At 51.9% G+C, this 14,265-nt stretch overlaps 2 protein-coding genes and 1 pseudogene across 7 annotated transcripts in view; 1 reads left to right on the top strand and 2 right to left on the bottom strand.

Moving 5' to 3' along the window:
* Positions 1-5,130, top strand: part of SPATA2 (spermatogenesis associated 2) — a 10,174-nt gene extending 5,044 nt beyond the window's left edge. For all 3 annotated transcript variants that reach the window (XM_077778343.1, XM_077778345.1, XM_077778344.1), the window contains exons 2-3: positions 1,739-2,184; positions 3,123-5,130. In XM_077778343.1, the coding sequence (XP_077634469.1) occupies positions 1,849-2,184; positions 3,123-4,349 (1,563 nt within the window). In that variant the 5' untranslated portion in view covers positions 1,739-1,848 and the 3' untranslated portion in view covers positions 4,350-5,130. The remainder of the gene's footprint in view (positions 1-1,738; positions 2,185-3,122) is intronic.
* A 3,123-nt stretch (positions 5,131-8,253) lies between these two features.
* Positions 8,254-9,287, bottom strand: LOC144243308 (interferon lambda-1 pseudogene; annotated as a pseudogene).
* A 2,977-nt stretch (positions 9,288-12,264) lies between these two features.
* Positions 12,265-14,265, bottom strand: part of SLC9A8 (solute carrier family 9 member A8) — a 70,540-nt gene continuing 68,539 nt past the window's right edge. For 3 of the 4 annotated variants that reach the window (XR_013338630.1, XR_013338628.1, XR_013338631.1), the window contains one exon: positions 12,265-14,162. The gene's annotated coding sequence lies outside the window, so the exon portion shown is untranslated. The remainder of the gene's footprint in view (positions 14,163-14,265) is intronic. The other variant, XR_013338629.1, reaches the window with a different exon arrangement.

Consider the following 14,265-nt stretch of genomic DNA (forward strand, 5'->3'; position numbering starts at 1 on the left):
CCACCCCTGCCCGCCCCCCACCATCCCCTCCTCCGGCTCGTGCACACGCACTCATTTTCTCTCTCAAAATAAATAAACTTTAAAAAAAAGTATAAATTCGGTGTGCCCCAGCTCAATGTTCTGTCCTGTCCAGTGGAACTAGAAACCTCTAAGTTCCTAAGCTATAGGGGAATAAGCTATAGGTATAGGGGACTGGAAACCTGCCCGAATGTGTGAGGGTGTCAGGGATTGTCCAGGGAGCAGCAGCCGCTGCAGACATGATCAGGGCCCTCTCCTCCTGGCTTTGAGCTCTTCAGGGGCTTTGTGTGCCTCTTTGAATAAAATACGCGGTTCTTCACATGCTCTGCGAGCCTCGGGCACAGTGTCCTGCCTGCTGGCGCCGCAGATGCATCCCTGGTCCCCACTTCCCTTCCCCTGGCCGCTTCAGCCATACTGGCCTTTCTGTTCGTAGGCCAAGCTCCTTCCTGCCTCAGGAAAGTAGGGCGCGGTGGTTAAGGGCGTTGACCTTGGAGCCCGGCTGCCAGGGTTCTCGTCTCAGCCCTGCCTCTTTATGGTTCTGTAACTTTGGGCACTTTGTTAGCATTTCTATGTCTTGGCTTTTACATCCATAAAATGGGGATCAGAGCAGTGCCTGTCTCCTAGGGTGGTTTAAGAAGGCGAAGTGCAGGGGCGCCTGGTGGCTCAGTTGGTTAAGCAAGCGTCCGACTTCGGCTCAGGTCATGATCTCACGGTTCGTGGGTTTGAGCCCCACGTTGGCCTCTGTGTTGACAGACAGCTCAGAGCCTGGAGCCTGTTTTGGATTATGTGTCTCCCCCTCTCTCTGATCCTCCTCTGCTCACACTGTCTCTCTTTCTCAGAAATAAATAAAAAACATAAAAACATTAAAAAAAAAAAGGCGAAGTGCAGTAGTGTGCATGAGAGTGGCTGGCACATTTTAAGTACTGATAGTGCTAGCTCAGGGCCTTCCTCCCTGGCAGCGCCTCTGGTGTTCCGCTCCCACCTCTTGGCGTGGCAGACTCCGCATCCCTCCAGTCTAACCTTCCCTGCCTGCGGTAGGGGTTGGGAGGTAGCTGTTTATTTATTTATTTAAATGCAAGTTAGTTAACACACAGTGTAGTATTGGGATCAGGAGTAGCACCCTGTTAGTGACTCATCACTTACACACAACACCCAGGGCTCCTCCCAACAAGCGCCCGCCTCCATGCCCATCCCCCACCCAGCCCCTCGCCCCCACCTCCCCTCCTGCAACCCTCCGTTCTCTGTATTGAAGAATCTCTTATGGTTGGTCTCCCTCTGTTTTTATCTTCTTTTTCCTTCCCTTCCCCTATGTTCCTCTGTTTTGTTTCTTACATTCCATATATGAGTGAAATCAGATGATATTTGCCTTTCTCTGACTGACTTATTTCACTTAGCATATAATACACTCCAGTTCCACGTGGTGGGGGGATCTTTTAAACCTTCTCCTTCTCCCTGCAAAACTGGGCTGGGTGCTCCTAATCACATTTCGTCATTTATGAGTTGCGCAAAGTCCAAGGACCTATCTGTCTTGTTTCCACTACATCTTTGCACGTGGTATGTGTTCAGTTAAATGTGTTGAACGGATGCACAGAGAGGGGCCTCAGGCTGGTGGTGCCCAGCGTGGCTCAGGCCAGTTCTGTCTTTTGTTTTGCCTCGGCAGCCACAGCTGGTGTGCGGACCCGTTCGAGGAATGATGTGCTTCTTGTTCTTCTCCTTCCAGAGCACGCCCCCAGTCCAGGTGGGCAACATGTCCGTGCTGTTAGCGATGTCACTGCCTCGAACCGGGAAGCCATGGAGGAGATAAGGTAGCCGCCCCCGTCCCCAGATCGGATGGGGAAGCCCAGTTCAATGGATACAAAATACAAGGATGATTTATTCCGGAAGTACGTGCAGTTCCACGAGGGCAGAGTGGACGGCACCCCCAGCAGGCAGCGGCCCGGCAGCGACGAGTGCCTTCGGGTGGCAGCCTCGACCCTGCTCAGCCTGCACAAGGTGGACCCCTTTTATCGATTCCGGCTGATCCAGTTCTACGAGGTGGTGGAGAGCTCGCTGCGCTCGCTGAGCTCCTCCAGCCTGCGGGCTCTGCACTGCGCCTTCAGCGTGCTGGAGACGGTCGGTGTCAACCTCTTCCTCTACCCGTGGAAGAAGGAGTTCAGAAGCATCAAGGTAAGGCCTGGGGAAGGGCCATCCATGCCGGCCTCCCTTCTTGCCCCTCCCCGTCTGACCTGAGCGGGGCTGTGCCGGCTACACCCCTCCTCCGCCTGCAGACCCATCTGCCTTGCCCACCGCCTTTGATACAGCAGCCAGAGGGCCTTCTTCCGCTCCCTGCCCTGCCTGTCTGACGAGTGTCCTCCCTTTACTGAGTCCCTGTCCCTGGCGGCTCCCATCTGAAGCCGTGATGCTGGAAGGGAAGGCAGCACCCTGATTATGCAGGGCCTTGAAGCCCGGAGCAGAGGGCTTGAAATCACCCTCAGCAGGCTGGGAGGCAAGGCAGGCCGGGGCCAGGCTTACCTTTGGAAAGCGTTCTTCTGGCTGTGGTACGGCAACGAGGGCAGTGGGGCGGGGAGGCCGGTGAGGGGGCTGCCGCCGGCACTGGGGCGCCCGAGAGCCGGTTTGGACTGAGTGGGAGCAGACGGGAGAGTGGAGGATCGATCTGAGAGAGAGCAAGCATTCTGAATCCTTCCCAAGGCAGTGATGGCTCAGGAGAGTTTCCACAAAGCCAGGCTTTTGTTCCTCATAGCTTCGCCGAAACCCAGAAAGGAATATTCTTCCTGCTTCTTGGGCCTTCTGCCTCTGCTCTGATCCGTCCCCTTTCTTCGCGTGTCTGCCCTGTTGTTGCCTCCTATGGAACAGAGCCACCGAGCCCCGTGTGGGAAGCTGGGGGCTTTGTGCCCTCCCGCTCAAGGCAGGAGTGCCAAGCAGCTCCCCTCACGCGGAGTGCCCAGCTGGCCTCTGTCTGCTACAGGGGGAGCTGCTGAGATCTTTCTGTCCCCTCTCCTCCCCCGCGCTCCTGCTCTTCCCGCTCAGACTTGGGTGTGCTCAGACCGCGTGTGTCTCCGAGAGCAAATCCCACCTCTCTTTTCCTGTCCCCTTCCTTCTCCTAGACCTACACGGGCCCCTTCGTTTATTATGTCAAGTCGTCGTTACTGGAAGAGGACACCCGGGCCATCCTGCATCACATGGGCTACACGCCTGAGTTAGGGACCGCGTACAAACTCAGAGAGCTTGTGGAGACCCTCCAGGTGAAGATGGTCTCCTTTGAGCTCTTTCTGGCCAAGGTGGAGTGTGAGCAGATGCTGGAAATCCACTCACAAGTCAAGGACAAGGGCTACTCCGAGCTGGACGTGGTGAACGAGCGCAAGAACAGCACGGAGGATGTGCGGGGCTGCTCGGAGGCCCTGCGGCGGCGGGCCGAGGGCCGGGAGCACCTGACGGCCTCCATGGCCCGCGTGGCGCTCCAGAAGTCAGCCAGCGAGCGGGCGGCCAAGGACTACTACAAGCCTCGGGTGACCAAGCCCTCGAGGTCTGTGGATGCCTACGACAGCTGCTGGGAGAGCCGGAAGCCGCCCCTGAAGGCCTCATTGAGCCTGCGGAAGGAGCCGGTGGCAGCAGACGTGGGCGACGGCCTCAAGGATGAGATCATCCGCCCGTCCCCCTCGCTCCTGACCATGTCCAGCTCCCCCCACGGAAGCCCGGATGACCTGCCGTCCCCCTCCCCCAACAACGGGTTGGGCCTGCTGCGTGGCACGTACTTCTCCGCTCAGGATGATGTGGATCTTTACACAGACTCGGAGCCTCGGGCCTCCTACCGGAGGCAGGACGCCCTGCGGCCGGACGTGTGGCTGCTCAGAAATGATGCGCACCCCCTCTACCACAAGCGCTCGCCCCCCGCCAAAGAGTCCGCCCTGTCCAAGTGCCAAAACTGCGGTCTGTCCTGCAGCTCCTCCCTCTGCCAGCGCTGTGACGGCCTGCTTGCCTGTCCCCCGGCCTCCAAGCCTGGCGCCTTCCCCAGCAAGGCCTCTGCCCACGACAGCCTGGCCCACGGGTCGTCTCTGCGGGAGAAGTATGCGGGCCAGACTCAGGGCCTCGACCGGCTGCCGCACCTCCACCCGAAATCCAAGCCCTCGGCCACGGCCACCTCCCGCTGTGGCTTCTGTAACCGCCCGGGAGCCACCAACACCTGCACCCAGTGTTCGAAAGTCTCCTGTGACGCCTGCCTCAGCGCCTACCATTATGACCCCTGCTGCAAAAAGAGTGAGCTGCACAAGTTCATGCCCAACAACCAGCTGAACTACAAGTCCACCCAGCTGTCCCATCTCGTGTACAGATAGACTCGACCTTGCACTCCCTGCTCCAAGGGCTACACCACTGACTTTTGGGTCCCCCCCAAGGGAAGAAGTGTTCACGTATTGATCTCGGAAGCGGAGGCCTGCATTCGACCACGTGGGGGCCGGGGGACCGCGGGGTCGGCTGCACCCCCTGCAAGTTCACCTGATGACCCAGGTATTTACACTGATGGCTGCTTTGTCGCCTGACGAGGGAGAGGATGGCACTTCTGTTCAGATTCATTTTTGCTAATCTCTCCACTCCCTGTTCCGTTGTTTGTTTTGTTTCTGAAGAGGATTTCTCTCCCTCAGGCTCTTCCCACACCCGCCCCTCCCACCGCAAAGCCAACTTGGACTGGGAAGGGCCCCCTGGGTCCCCCTCCAAATGCCCGCCTGGAGCGCCGAGCTAGAGGCCTGCTGGCTTGTGAAATGAGCCCTCCTGCCACACCGGGCCTCTTCCAGGGGCTCATCCCTTGGCTGCCCCCTTCCCGGACGCAAGGACCCCCCTCCCGGACGCCCCGCCCCTCACTTCCACCTGTCTGGGTTTCGAAGGTGGACTGAGTCCAGTATTAACTGAATGGCGCCCTGTTGCCACCACAGCTCAGTTCAGCCCCTGGTGTTTGTGCACTTTGCTCCGACGCACTGAAGTGGACCTTCCACGGCAGGATGGACTTGCCCCTTTCTGTTGTTTGCACACGCCCCTCTTACTGTACTGTAAATAGATATTTTTGAGATTTATTTTTAAATAAATATTCAACTTGCCATGTGTTTCACAGTGGTTAAAACATTAGTTGTGTAGCTATTTATACAAACAGAACGGCCTGGGTTCTTTAGTCTTCCAAGGGAGGGTCTCCTCCCCTTCCGTGTTGTATCCTACACAGCACAGCCCAAGGGCAGAGCAGAGTGTGGGGGCAGAGGAGGGACAGACCATGTCCCAGAACTGGTGGAGAGCCACCGTCTTCCCTACAGTGAATCTCTACATAACCTACCTCCAGCGGACACTTAGGGGCTAGTGCGGGCCGGGGGTTCTGTGCACCTGCGGACTGTGATAGCCTAGGGGCCGTTTAGGAGCCTCGCCCTGCGGACCTGCAGCCTGGTCTTTGCCATTTGCCGCGTGTGAACCCCGCACCCCAAACTTCTTGAGTCCTGTTTGAGAAGGAACATCATTTGGGATTTCCCTGCCCCTCCATCTCCGCCCTCTTCGCCGGTTTCCAGGACTCCTCTGCAACATCGGTGATCTTTTTTGCACTAAAAGTGGGCCCGAGTCAGCGTGTGCCCGTCAGACGGACGTCTCCTGAGATACTCAGCTGAGCCTAAGCGTTTCCAAACCCGAAGGCCCCTTCAGCTCCTGTGTGAATGCCCCCCGGATTTTCCTTTTGGGGTGCAGAGCAGGAGTGGGGCAAGCGTTTGAAAATACAAACCGCTTCCTTGTGAACTAACGTATTTTAGCCATATGTGTTTGTGATGTACAGAATATCATGGGAATTGACATGCAGTGGGTTTTCTGGTAGAAGGAGGTCTTCAGCTCTTGAACACGTTTAACCCCGGCTGAATCCTGAGGCCACTGTGAATTTGCTGATGTTCTTCCAACTCAGTGGAGTGATTTTAAGGTTTTCCAAATCTTCTCTGGCTCTTTTTTATATATCTAGTAGAGCACATGTAGATACTCAATGTGTATATACGGCTGAATTTCAACCCCCTTTATTACTGAGACCAGCCCGTTCTGGGGTCGTCATCTTTGATGTTCTTCCTTTCCACATTTCAGAAGTGTCGATGCCTGTTTTACTCGTGAGAGGTCTAGTTTTCTAGTTTTCCATTCCCAGATCGCTCCAGCACTACAGGAACTCGTTACCAACTGTGATGCCAGGTAGCTTCTACGGTGGGCAGAAGCAGGGGTGCCCGCCTCGTCCTGGGAAAGTCGGGCGCACGTGTCCTCATGGAGATAGCTGTATTCGTGGGCTGGAATCGGGAGATCTCGGGCCATTGCCTTGGTGTGTACCTTACTGTATGAGGTTGCTGTGATTGAGGTGGGTAAATATACGCTAACTTAAAAGGGCAGATGTTTTGAGATTGATTTCTACCAAGAGTTGAAATGTTGAGAGACGATTTAAAAAATAATAAAGTGTCTTCCATGCTTAAACAAAATGTTTGGAGTTTTGTGTCCCTCCCTCCCTGCTGCTTTTGAAGTCTGGGCTGCTTGGATTTTTTGGTTTTGCTCAAGCTGTATTCTCTAATAACAGGACTGCCATTTCCTCCTCCACAAAACTGATAATGATATCTGTGCTTCATCTGTGAGCCAGGCACCCTGTATGCTGATACTTCCTGGACGTGATTCCTCAGAATTGTCTCTGTCATCCTGCAAACTAGTTATGATCCCCATCTTACGGATGGGGAAACTGAGGTGTGCCAAGTTCAGCCTTGTTTCTTAGAGGTGGGACTGCATACTCCAGCAGAAATGATTATTGGTGGTGACTGACGGGCATTAAATAACATTGAAGGACATTATGAAAAAAATTGTGTTTTTAATTATTTTGACCCATTTAAATGCCGTAAGGAGAAAGTCCGTTTAATGCTAGCTTGTCTTTACCAGAGAGGAAGCCGGTGTTAGGCTCGGAGTCGTAGGCGGAGTCTTAGCTAGGTGTTCCTGTCCTTCTGTCCGGATCAGGCCATAGTGCTTTTCCAGCTACTGCAGTGTTATGAGATCACTTTAAAAATTAACGTAAGTGTTTTTCAGAAGGATGTTGATTAAAAGCAAGATACATGGCAAAAACCTCATGGGCGGTAGGAGAGCAGCCGTGGTTGGGGACATCCTGGCTTTCGGTAGCAGCAGGGTCTGCCTGATGGTGACCACTGCTCGGTTGGCCCCTACAAGGCGCCTCAGCTGTCTGAGAATAGCAGGTTTCTGCACTTCATGCGTCGGTGAACAAATAAATAATCCAGGCCTCTGGCCAGACCGAGGCCCAAGAGCTGGGTTTGGTTTTAGCCACGGCCTGGGCGATGGCACCGCCAGGAAGAGCAGCTTCCTAGAGGTGCGTGCCTGGCCCGGGAGCGCGGAGGAAGCCAGACACTCACTGCCGCATCCAAAGCGGCGTGGGGACTTCAGAGCAGATTGTGTGATCTGTGTATGTAAATGACAAGCCTGTGTACCATCATTGGGCCCTCCAGCTGTCCGCAAGCGCTGCTGCAGCCCCGACACCGGTCTGTGGCACCCCGCCCACCTCAGAGGGGGAAGCGCTGTGGCACACACTTCGAATTGAGCCCCCTTCTCCTCTCACCCTTTCTCCCTTGGTGACAGAAGCCCTGGATTTTGGACGCAGGCCCATCCAGAGTAAAGACCGCCTTTCCCAGCCGCTCCTGCAGCTGGGCGTGGTCGTGTGGCCGCGGCTGGTCAGCGGGATGGGGAAGTGGTTCGGGTGGCTTCCAGGACATGTCTGTCAAGGGGTCCTGTTCTTCCCATCCCGATCCTCCTTCCCAGCTGGAGGGGTGCAGCCCCCTTAGACTCTGAGCCGGAGCCCAGTGATGAGGGTAGGGCAGTGGCCAGGAGCGCTGGGTCCCTGATGCCTAAGAAGCCGCCATCATAGCCAGCCTGCCCTGCTGACCTCAGCCTTTCCTCCAGAGCTTTCATGTAAGAGAGGAATGAGCCATTATCTTGCTTAAACCACACCCCCTCCCCGTTTTCTCATTTAAGAAACCGTCTTATTTACAAAAGTACAACGAACCCTCATGTACGCTGAACCCAGCTTCCACGATTTAACCCTTACCAACTTGTGGCCAACCTGTCCGCCCACTTCCCTCACCCCTAAATTCCTTTGAAGCAAATTCCAGACATCTGGTTCGGTGTATTTCAATAATACTATTATCACATCTAAATTTTTATAATTCTTTAATAGCAATCGATAGGCAGTCAACGTTCTGATGTCCAGTTGTTGTATGAATCCATATTTTAAAAGCAGTTTGTTTGTATCAGGGCTCAAATAAGGTCTCCACGTTGCATTTGGTGGATAGACCTTTAAGTCACCTTTACCCTCAGGCTGTTCCTGGAGAGTCTCAGGACCCCATTTGTCTCTTTTCTTTTTCCTTGAAATGTTTTTGTTCAGCTGGGTTTTCAGTCGTGTTGCTGCACATTGTACAAAAGTAGAAAAATAAACATTTCTTAGGGATATGGCTGTAGGTCCATAAATAAGGGATTGCGAGGAAATAACTTAAGGCAGGGATGAGGCCCGGTGCACACCGAAGGTCTGGGTCTCGGACGGGCTGGGGGTGGGTCCAGGTTTTCAGATGCACAGGTCTCCGCTGGCGACACATTTCAGGTCCCGTGTGAGGAGGCGGAAGAGGTTGAAGGTGATGGAGGCCTCGAGGCACGCCTGGGACTCCTCTGGGGCCCTCTGGAGCCGGTGCAGCCAGTGGTGGAGGCGGCCGCGGGGTCTGGGTCCCGCCGTGGGCTGAGCCGGGACACAAGCCTGGAGCTCGGAGTGGACGTGGCGCAGCACACGCAGCGGCTGGTCCAGGACGCCCCCCAGGGACGAGTCGGTCATGTTCTCCAGGACCTTCAGCGTCAAGTCTAGCTCAGCCTCCAAGGCGGCAGGGCGCTCCCAGGCCTGCAGTCGCATCAGGTCCCTGGTCCTGGGGAAGAGGCGAGAGGCACAGGTCCAGTTCTTCAGTGAGAGTGACTCTTCCAAGGCGTCCTTGGCCGCCTTGAAGGCTTCTAGCTCCCTCGGCGACAGAGATTGGAACTTGCCCACGTGGCAGCCCCTCTTGGTTGAGGTGGGCCCGGAAGCGGGGACAGGGCCTGCCCCAGTCAGGCCAAACACCGCGGTCACCAGCAGCACAAGCCGAGCTGGAGCCATGGCCGAGTTGCAACTGCTTCCCTGGCCGCATGGCTCTGCTTTTAGCCAGGCTCGCTGGGCAATTCCAGCTGATGTTTGTAAAGCGAAAAGGCAAATGGAAATCGGAATCTCCACTGAGGCCGAGCAGGCCTAGGTAGGCGGGGCCAGCCGCTGAAGCAGGTGAGCACGTGGGGGTGGGTGCGCCTGCGGAGCTGCAGGGAAAGGGCGGTGCGACCAGTCCCTTCTCTGGACCTGTGCCGAGAGGGAAAGAGAAACTGAAATTCAGTCACAGGAGAACGGCTTGTTTCTGAGAAGTCCCAGTGCCTGGACAATCTCGTTTAGGGCTCTCTGGGGCAGCCTTCAGCTGGCTGACTTTCGGGAGCCCCTTACTGAGGCTGATCAGGTGCAGGGGTGGGAAGTGAGGGTGAGGGCGCCTGGGTGGCAGAGACGGCTTCCCTCTGAAGCACATCTTCCTTTGCTGGGGTCCCATTTGTCTCCTTGTGCTTCTGTTACCTGTGCTTTGATCCAGGGAATCATTGCCAGATCCACTGTCACTAAACTCTCGCTGTGTTTTCTTCTAGGAGTTTTATAGTTTTAGATCTTAGGCCCTTAATCCATTTAGAGTTAAGTTTTATATGTGGCATAAGGTAAGGGTCTAACTTCAGTCTTCTGCATTTGGATATCCAGTCCCCCTCCCCCCACCATTTGCTGAGACTGCCCTCGCCCTGCTGTGTGTTCTGGGCACCCTTGTTGAAGCTCATTTGACCACAGATGCGAGGGTTAATTTCTGGGCTCTATTCTGTTCCATTGGCCTCTAAGTCTATCTTTATGCCAGTTCTACAGTATTTTGATTACTGTGGCATTGTATATAATGTTTTGAAATCGGGAAATGTGTGAAATCGGGAAGATTATTTCAACTACTCAGGGTCCCCCCTTGAGATCCAATAGAAATTTTAGGACCGTTTTTTCTATTTCTGCAAAAATGCCATTGGGATTTCGACAGGAATTGCATGGAACAAGTAGATTGCTTTGGGTACCAAGGACGTTGTTATAATATTAAGACTTTCAACCCCTGAACACAAGATGTCTTTCCATTTATTTGTGTCTTCTTTAACTTCTTCCAGTAAATGTTTTATAGTTTTCAGGGTACAAGTTTTTTGCTTCCTTGGTTGAGTTTATTCGTAGATTTTATTCTGTGTGATGCTACGGTGAGTAAGATTGTTTTTATAACTTCCTTTTCAGATTGCTCATTTGTGTATATATGGAAGGCAACTGATTTTTTTTTTTTTAATGTGCCAGTTTTGTATCCTGCAACTTGGTTGAATTCATTTATTAGTTCTAACAGGCATTGTGTGTGTGTGTGTGTGTGTGTGTGTGTGTGTGAAATCTTTAGGGTTTTCTACATATAAGATCTTGTTATCTGAGAACAGATACAGTTTTACTTCTTTCTTTCCAACTGGGATGCCTTTTATTTCTTTTTCTTACCTAATTGCTCTGGCTGACTTCCAGTACTGTGTTGAATTCAAGTGGCAAGAGTTAGGCATCCTTGCCTTGTTCTGATATTCGAGGAAACACTTTCAGTCTTTTACCATTGAGTATGATGTTCACTGTGACACATAGATTTTCTTTTCTTTTTTTAATGTTTATTTTTGAGAGAGACAGAGTGTGAGCGGGGGAGGGGCCAAGAGAGAGGGAGACACAGAATCCGAAGTAGGCTCCAGGCTCTGAGCAGTTAGCACAGAGCCCAATGTGGGACTCGAACCCACAAACCGTGAGATCATGACCTGAGCTGGAGTTGGACGCTTAACTGAGCCACCCAGGCGACCCAGACACATAGGTTTTCATATGTAGCCTTTATTATGTCGAGGTAAGTTCTTACTCTTCCTACTTTGTTGAGTATTTAAACAAAAAAAAATTTTTTTTTATGTTTTATTTATTTCTGAGAGAGAGACAGCATGAGCAGGGGAGGGTCAGGTTGAGAGGGAGAGAAGGAGACACAGAATCCAAAGTCAGGCTCCAGGCTCTGAGCTGTCAGCACAGAGCCCAACTCAGGGCTTGAACCCATGAACCGCGAGATCATGACCTGAGCCAAAGTCAGACACTTAACCGACTGAGCCACCCAGGCACCCCATTTGTTGATTATTTTTATCATGAAAGTGTTTTGAATTTTGTTAAATGCTTTTTTCCTGCATCAGTTGGGGTGACCATGAAGTTTCTGTCCGTCATTCTATTAATGTGGCATGTCACGTGGTGGTTGACTTTTGAGGCTCAGATTTGGTTTGCTTTTGGGAGATGTTGTATTCTTTCATCAGGAGGCACATGTGGTTGAATTCTCTCCCTTTGGGAGAGTAACAGCCATTAGGACTATCATTTAGTGCTCAGACCAGTCATTTCATTGGAGGTTGCAAAATGTAGATATTCCAATTCTAGCATTCCTTCTTTGTTTCGAAACTGGAATACTTCTATAAAAAGAAACTTCTTTGTAATGGTGTGAATCTACATATGTGGTAAAATTGTATAGAACTGAATACACACACACTCACACTGGTGTGTGTAAAACTGGCACAATGTGAACAAGGTCTGCAGCTTGCACCAATGTTAGTTTTCTGGTTGTGATAGTTCTGGGGTTGTGCAAGAGGTCGCCACTGAGGAAACTGGCCCCAGGGCACTGGGACCTTTTTGTATTATTGTTTTGCAACTTCCTGTAAATTCATAATTATTTTTTTAATGTTTTTTTTTTTTTTTCTAGGAGAGAGAGAGAGACAGCGTGAGCAGGGGAGGGTCAGAGAGAGAGGGAGTCACAGACTCTGAAACAGGCTCCAGACTCTGAGCTGGCAGTCAGCACAGAGCTGGACGCGGGGCTCGAACCCACGAACCGCGAGATCATGACCTGAGCGAAAGTCGGACGCTTAACCGACTAAGCCACCCAGGCGCCCCTATTTTTTTAAAAGAAAAAGAAACTTCCTTCAGTTACCATTTGACTACCAGTAATATATAGTTTAAGCGAGATACATGCTTATTATTTGCCTTTATTATTATTTTTTTTGGAAGCTCTAGGCCCAGCATGGAGCTTGAAGTGACAACCCTGAGATCAAAAAGTCAAGTCACGGGCCAGCCTACTGCCCCTCTCTGCCTTTATTTTTACTTAATGAGCCGATGCCTTAGAATTGCCCAACAGTGGCTAATTTTTTTTTAAAGTATCATGAACTCACTGATTTCAGTATATTTTAAATATTTCAGTCCTTTACATTATTGCTATTGATGCCCAAATTCCTGTGTTTCGCCGGTAGGCACCTCTTCCAGTCCTTCCAGAGTTGTTTTCACTTGACCCTGAAATCTGTGATTGCTTCCACTCTCTGGTAGGACTGGGTGCCCACGCTCCTCTTGCACGTCTCCTACCCAGGTCCTGGGGTCATGTTTCTGCAGACGGGTCCTTTCACTGTGAAGTGACATTTGGAGACCACGGTCTGGGAGTTAGGGGTGCTCACTGCCACCAGGCTAGTCAGTGCTTCTCGGTCTTTTTAATGAGCAGAACTTACATTCTTTAAATGTTTTTATTTATTTCTGAGAGAGAGAGAGAGACAGCATGAGCAGGGGAGGGTCAGAGAGAGAGGAAAACACAGAATCTGAAGCAGGCTCTAGGCTCTGAGCTGTCAGTGCAGAGCCCGACGTGGGGCTCAACCCCATGAATGAGATCGTGACCTGAGCCGACATCAGATGTTTAATGGACTGAGCCACCCAGGTGCCCCCATGAAATTTTTTTTATGTTTATTTTTGAGAGAGCGAGAGAGCACGCAAGTTGGGGGCAGGGCAGAGAGAGAGAGAGAGACACACACACACACACAGAATCCAAACGAGGCTCTAGGCTCTGAGCTGTCAGCACACTGATGTGGGGCTCAAACCACAAACTGCGAGATCATGACCTGAGCCGAAGGCAGATGCCCAACCAACTGAGCTACCCAGGCGCCCCCCCCGCCCCGGATTTTTAACTAAAATATTCAAACAAAGTTTTATTTATGGGCATTGAAATTTGATTTCCTGTCATTTTCATGTCATGAAATATTCTTGTGAAATTTTTTTCAGCCACTTGAAGATGTTAAGAACCATTCTTCACTCTCTGGTAGTGCAGCAGGAGGCGGGCTGGGCCTGGTCTTCGGGCAGTGGTCTGCTCCTGCTTGCTCTCCGGGCACGGACCTGGGAGGGAGCTGCTGGGTTGCAGGGTCACAGGTGACTTTAAGTTTACCAGGCATTGCCGGACGCTCTTCAAAGTGACTCTTCCGTTCTGGACTCTCACCAGAAGACAGTGATTTCCTGTTTCCCTAATGCTCTGTTCACATCAAATCTGTCCACTTACTGCACTGCTCCTTAAGCGTGCTTTCATTTGTACTCACATTGTGGAATGTGAAGATGGCGTGCTGCGTGCTCTTTAGTACTGAACAACTGTGCCTTATGAAAGACAGAAAATATGTAAACAATATGATTTTTTAAGTAACCCATTCTCCTTCTATTCAGAGAGAACCAAAGTAAAAACTTGGCACTGGTCCTTCCAGATTTTTTCCCTCTGTATAGACCCCATTAATTTTTCAGGACTAATGATATATTATGGCTTTGGAATCTGCTTGTATCCCTTGATGAACTTGTTACCAGTTAAGATTATTTCTGCTGCAAGTGACACATTTGGGGTTATGGAGCCCTCACTGTTGCGTAAGGCCCTCGCCCAACGTTTTCTGCCTCTAAGGAAACTACTTCCTGGCTTGCTGCCCTCCATCCCGAGTGCTCCCCCTAGTGGTGAGGAGAGGGCTGACATGTGAACGAAGAACACCAGTCCCCCAGTGGCAGGCGCCGCTTGGGCTCCTTTCTCCTCTTGCCACCAGGATGCTCTTGTCCAAGCAGACACTCTGCTTGGCACAGATCCAGTGCCCAGCCTCCCGTGCAGCCAGCTGTGCCCGAGAAGATTCTGCCAGGGTCCCAGTCATTATCATTCCAGTGCCACCTGTCATCACACAAAGTTTTATTATGTAGAGAAATCTTTAACTGAACCCAGGTCTCTATCAAAGGTGGAAAAGGGGGCTGATGAAGGAAGGCTGTGTGTGCCT

Source organism: Crocuta crocuta, unplaced genomic scaffold (assembly GCF_008692635.1).
Source record: "Crocuta crocuta isolate KB4526 unplaced genomic scaffold, BGI_CrCroc_1.0 scaffold27, whole genome shotgun sequence".
NCBI lineage: Eukaryota > Metazoa > Chordata > Mammalia > Carnivora > Hyaenidae > Crocuta > Crocuta crocuta.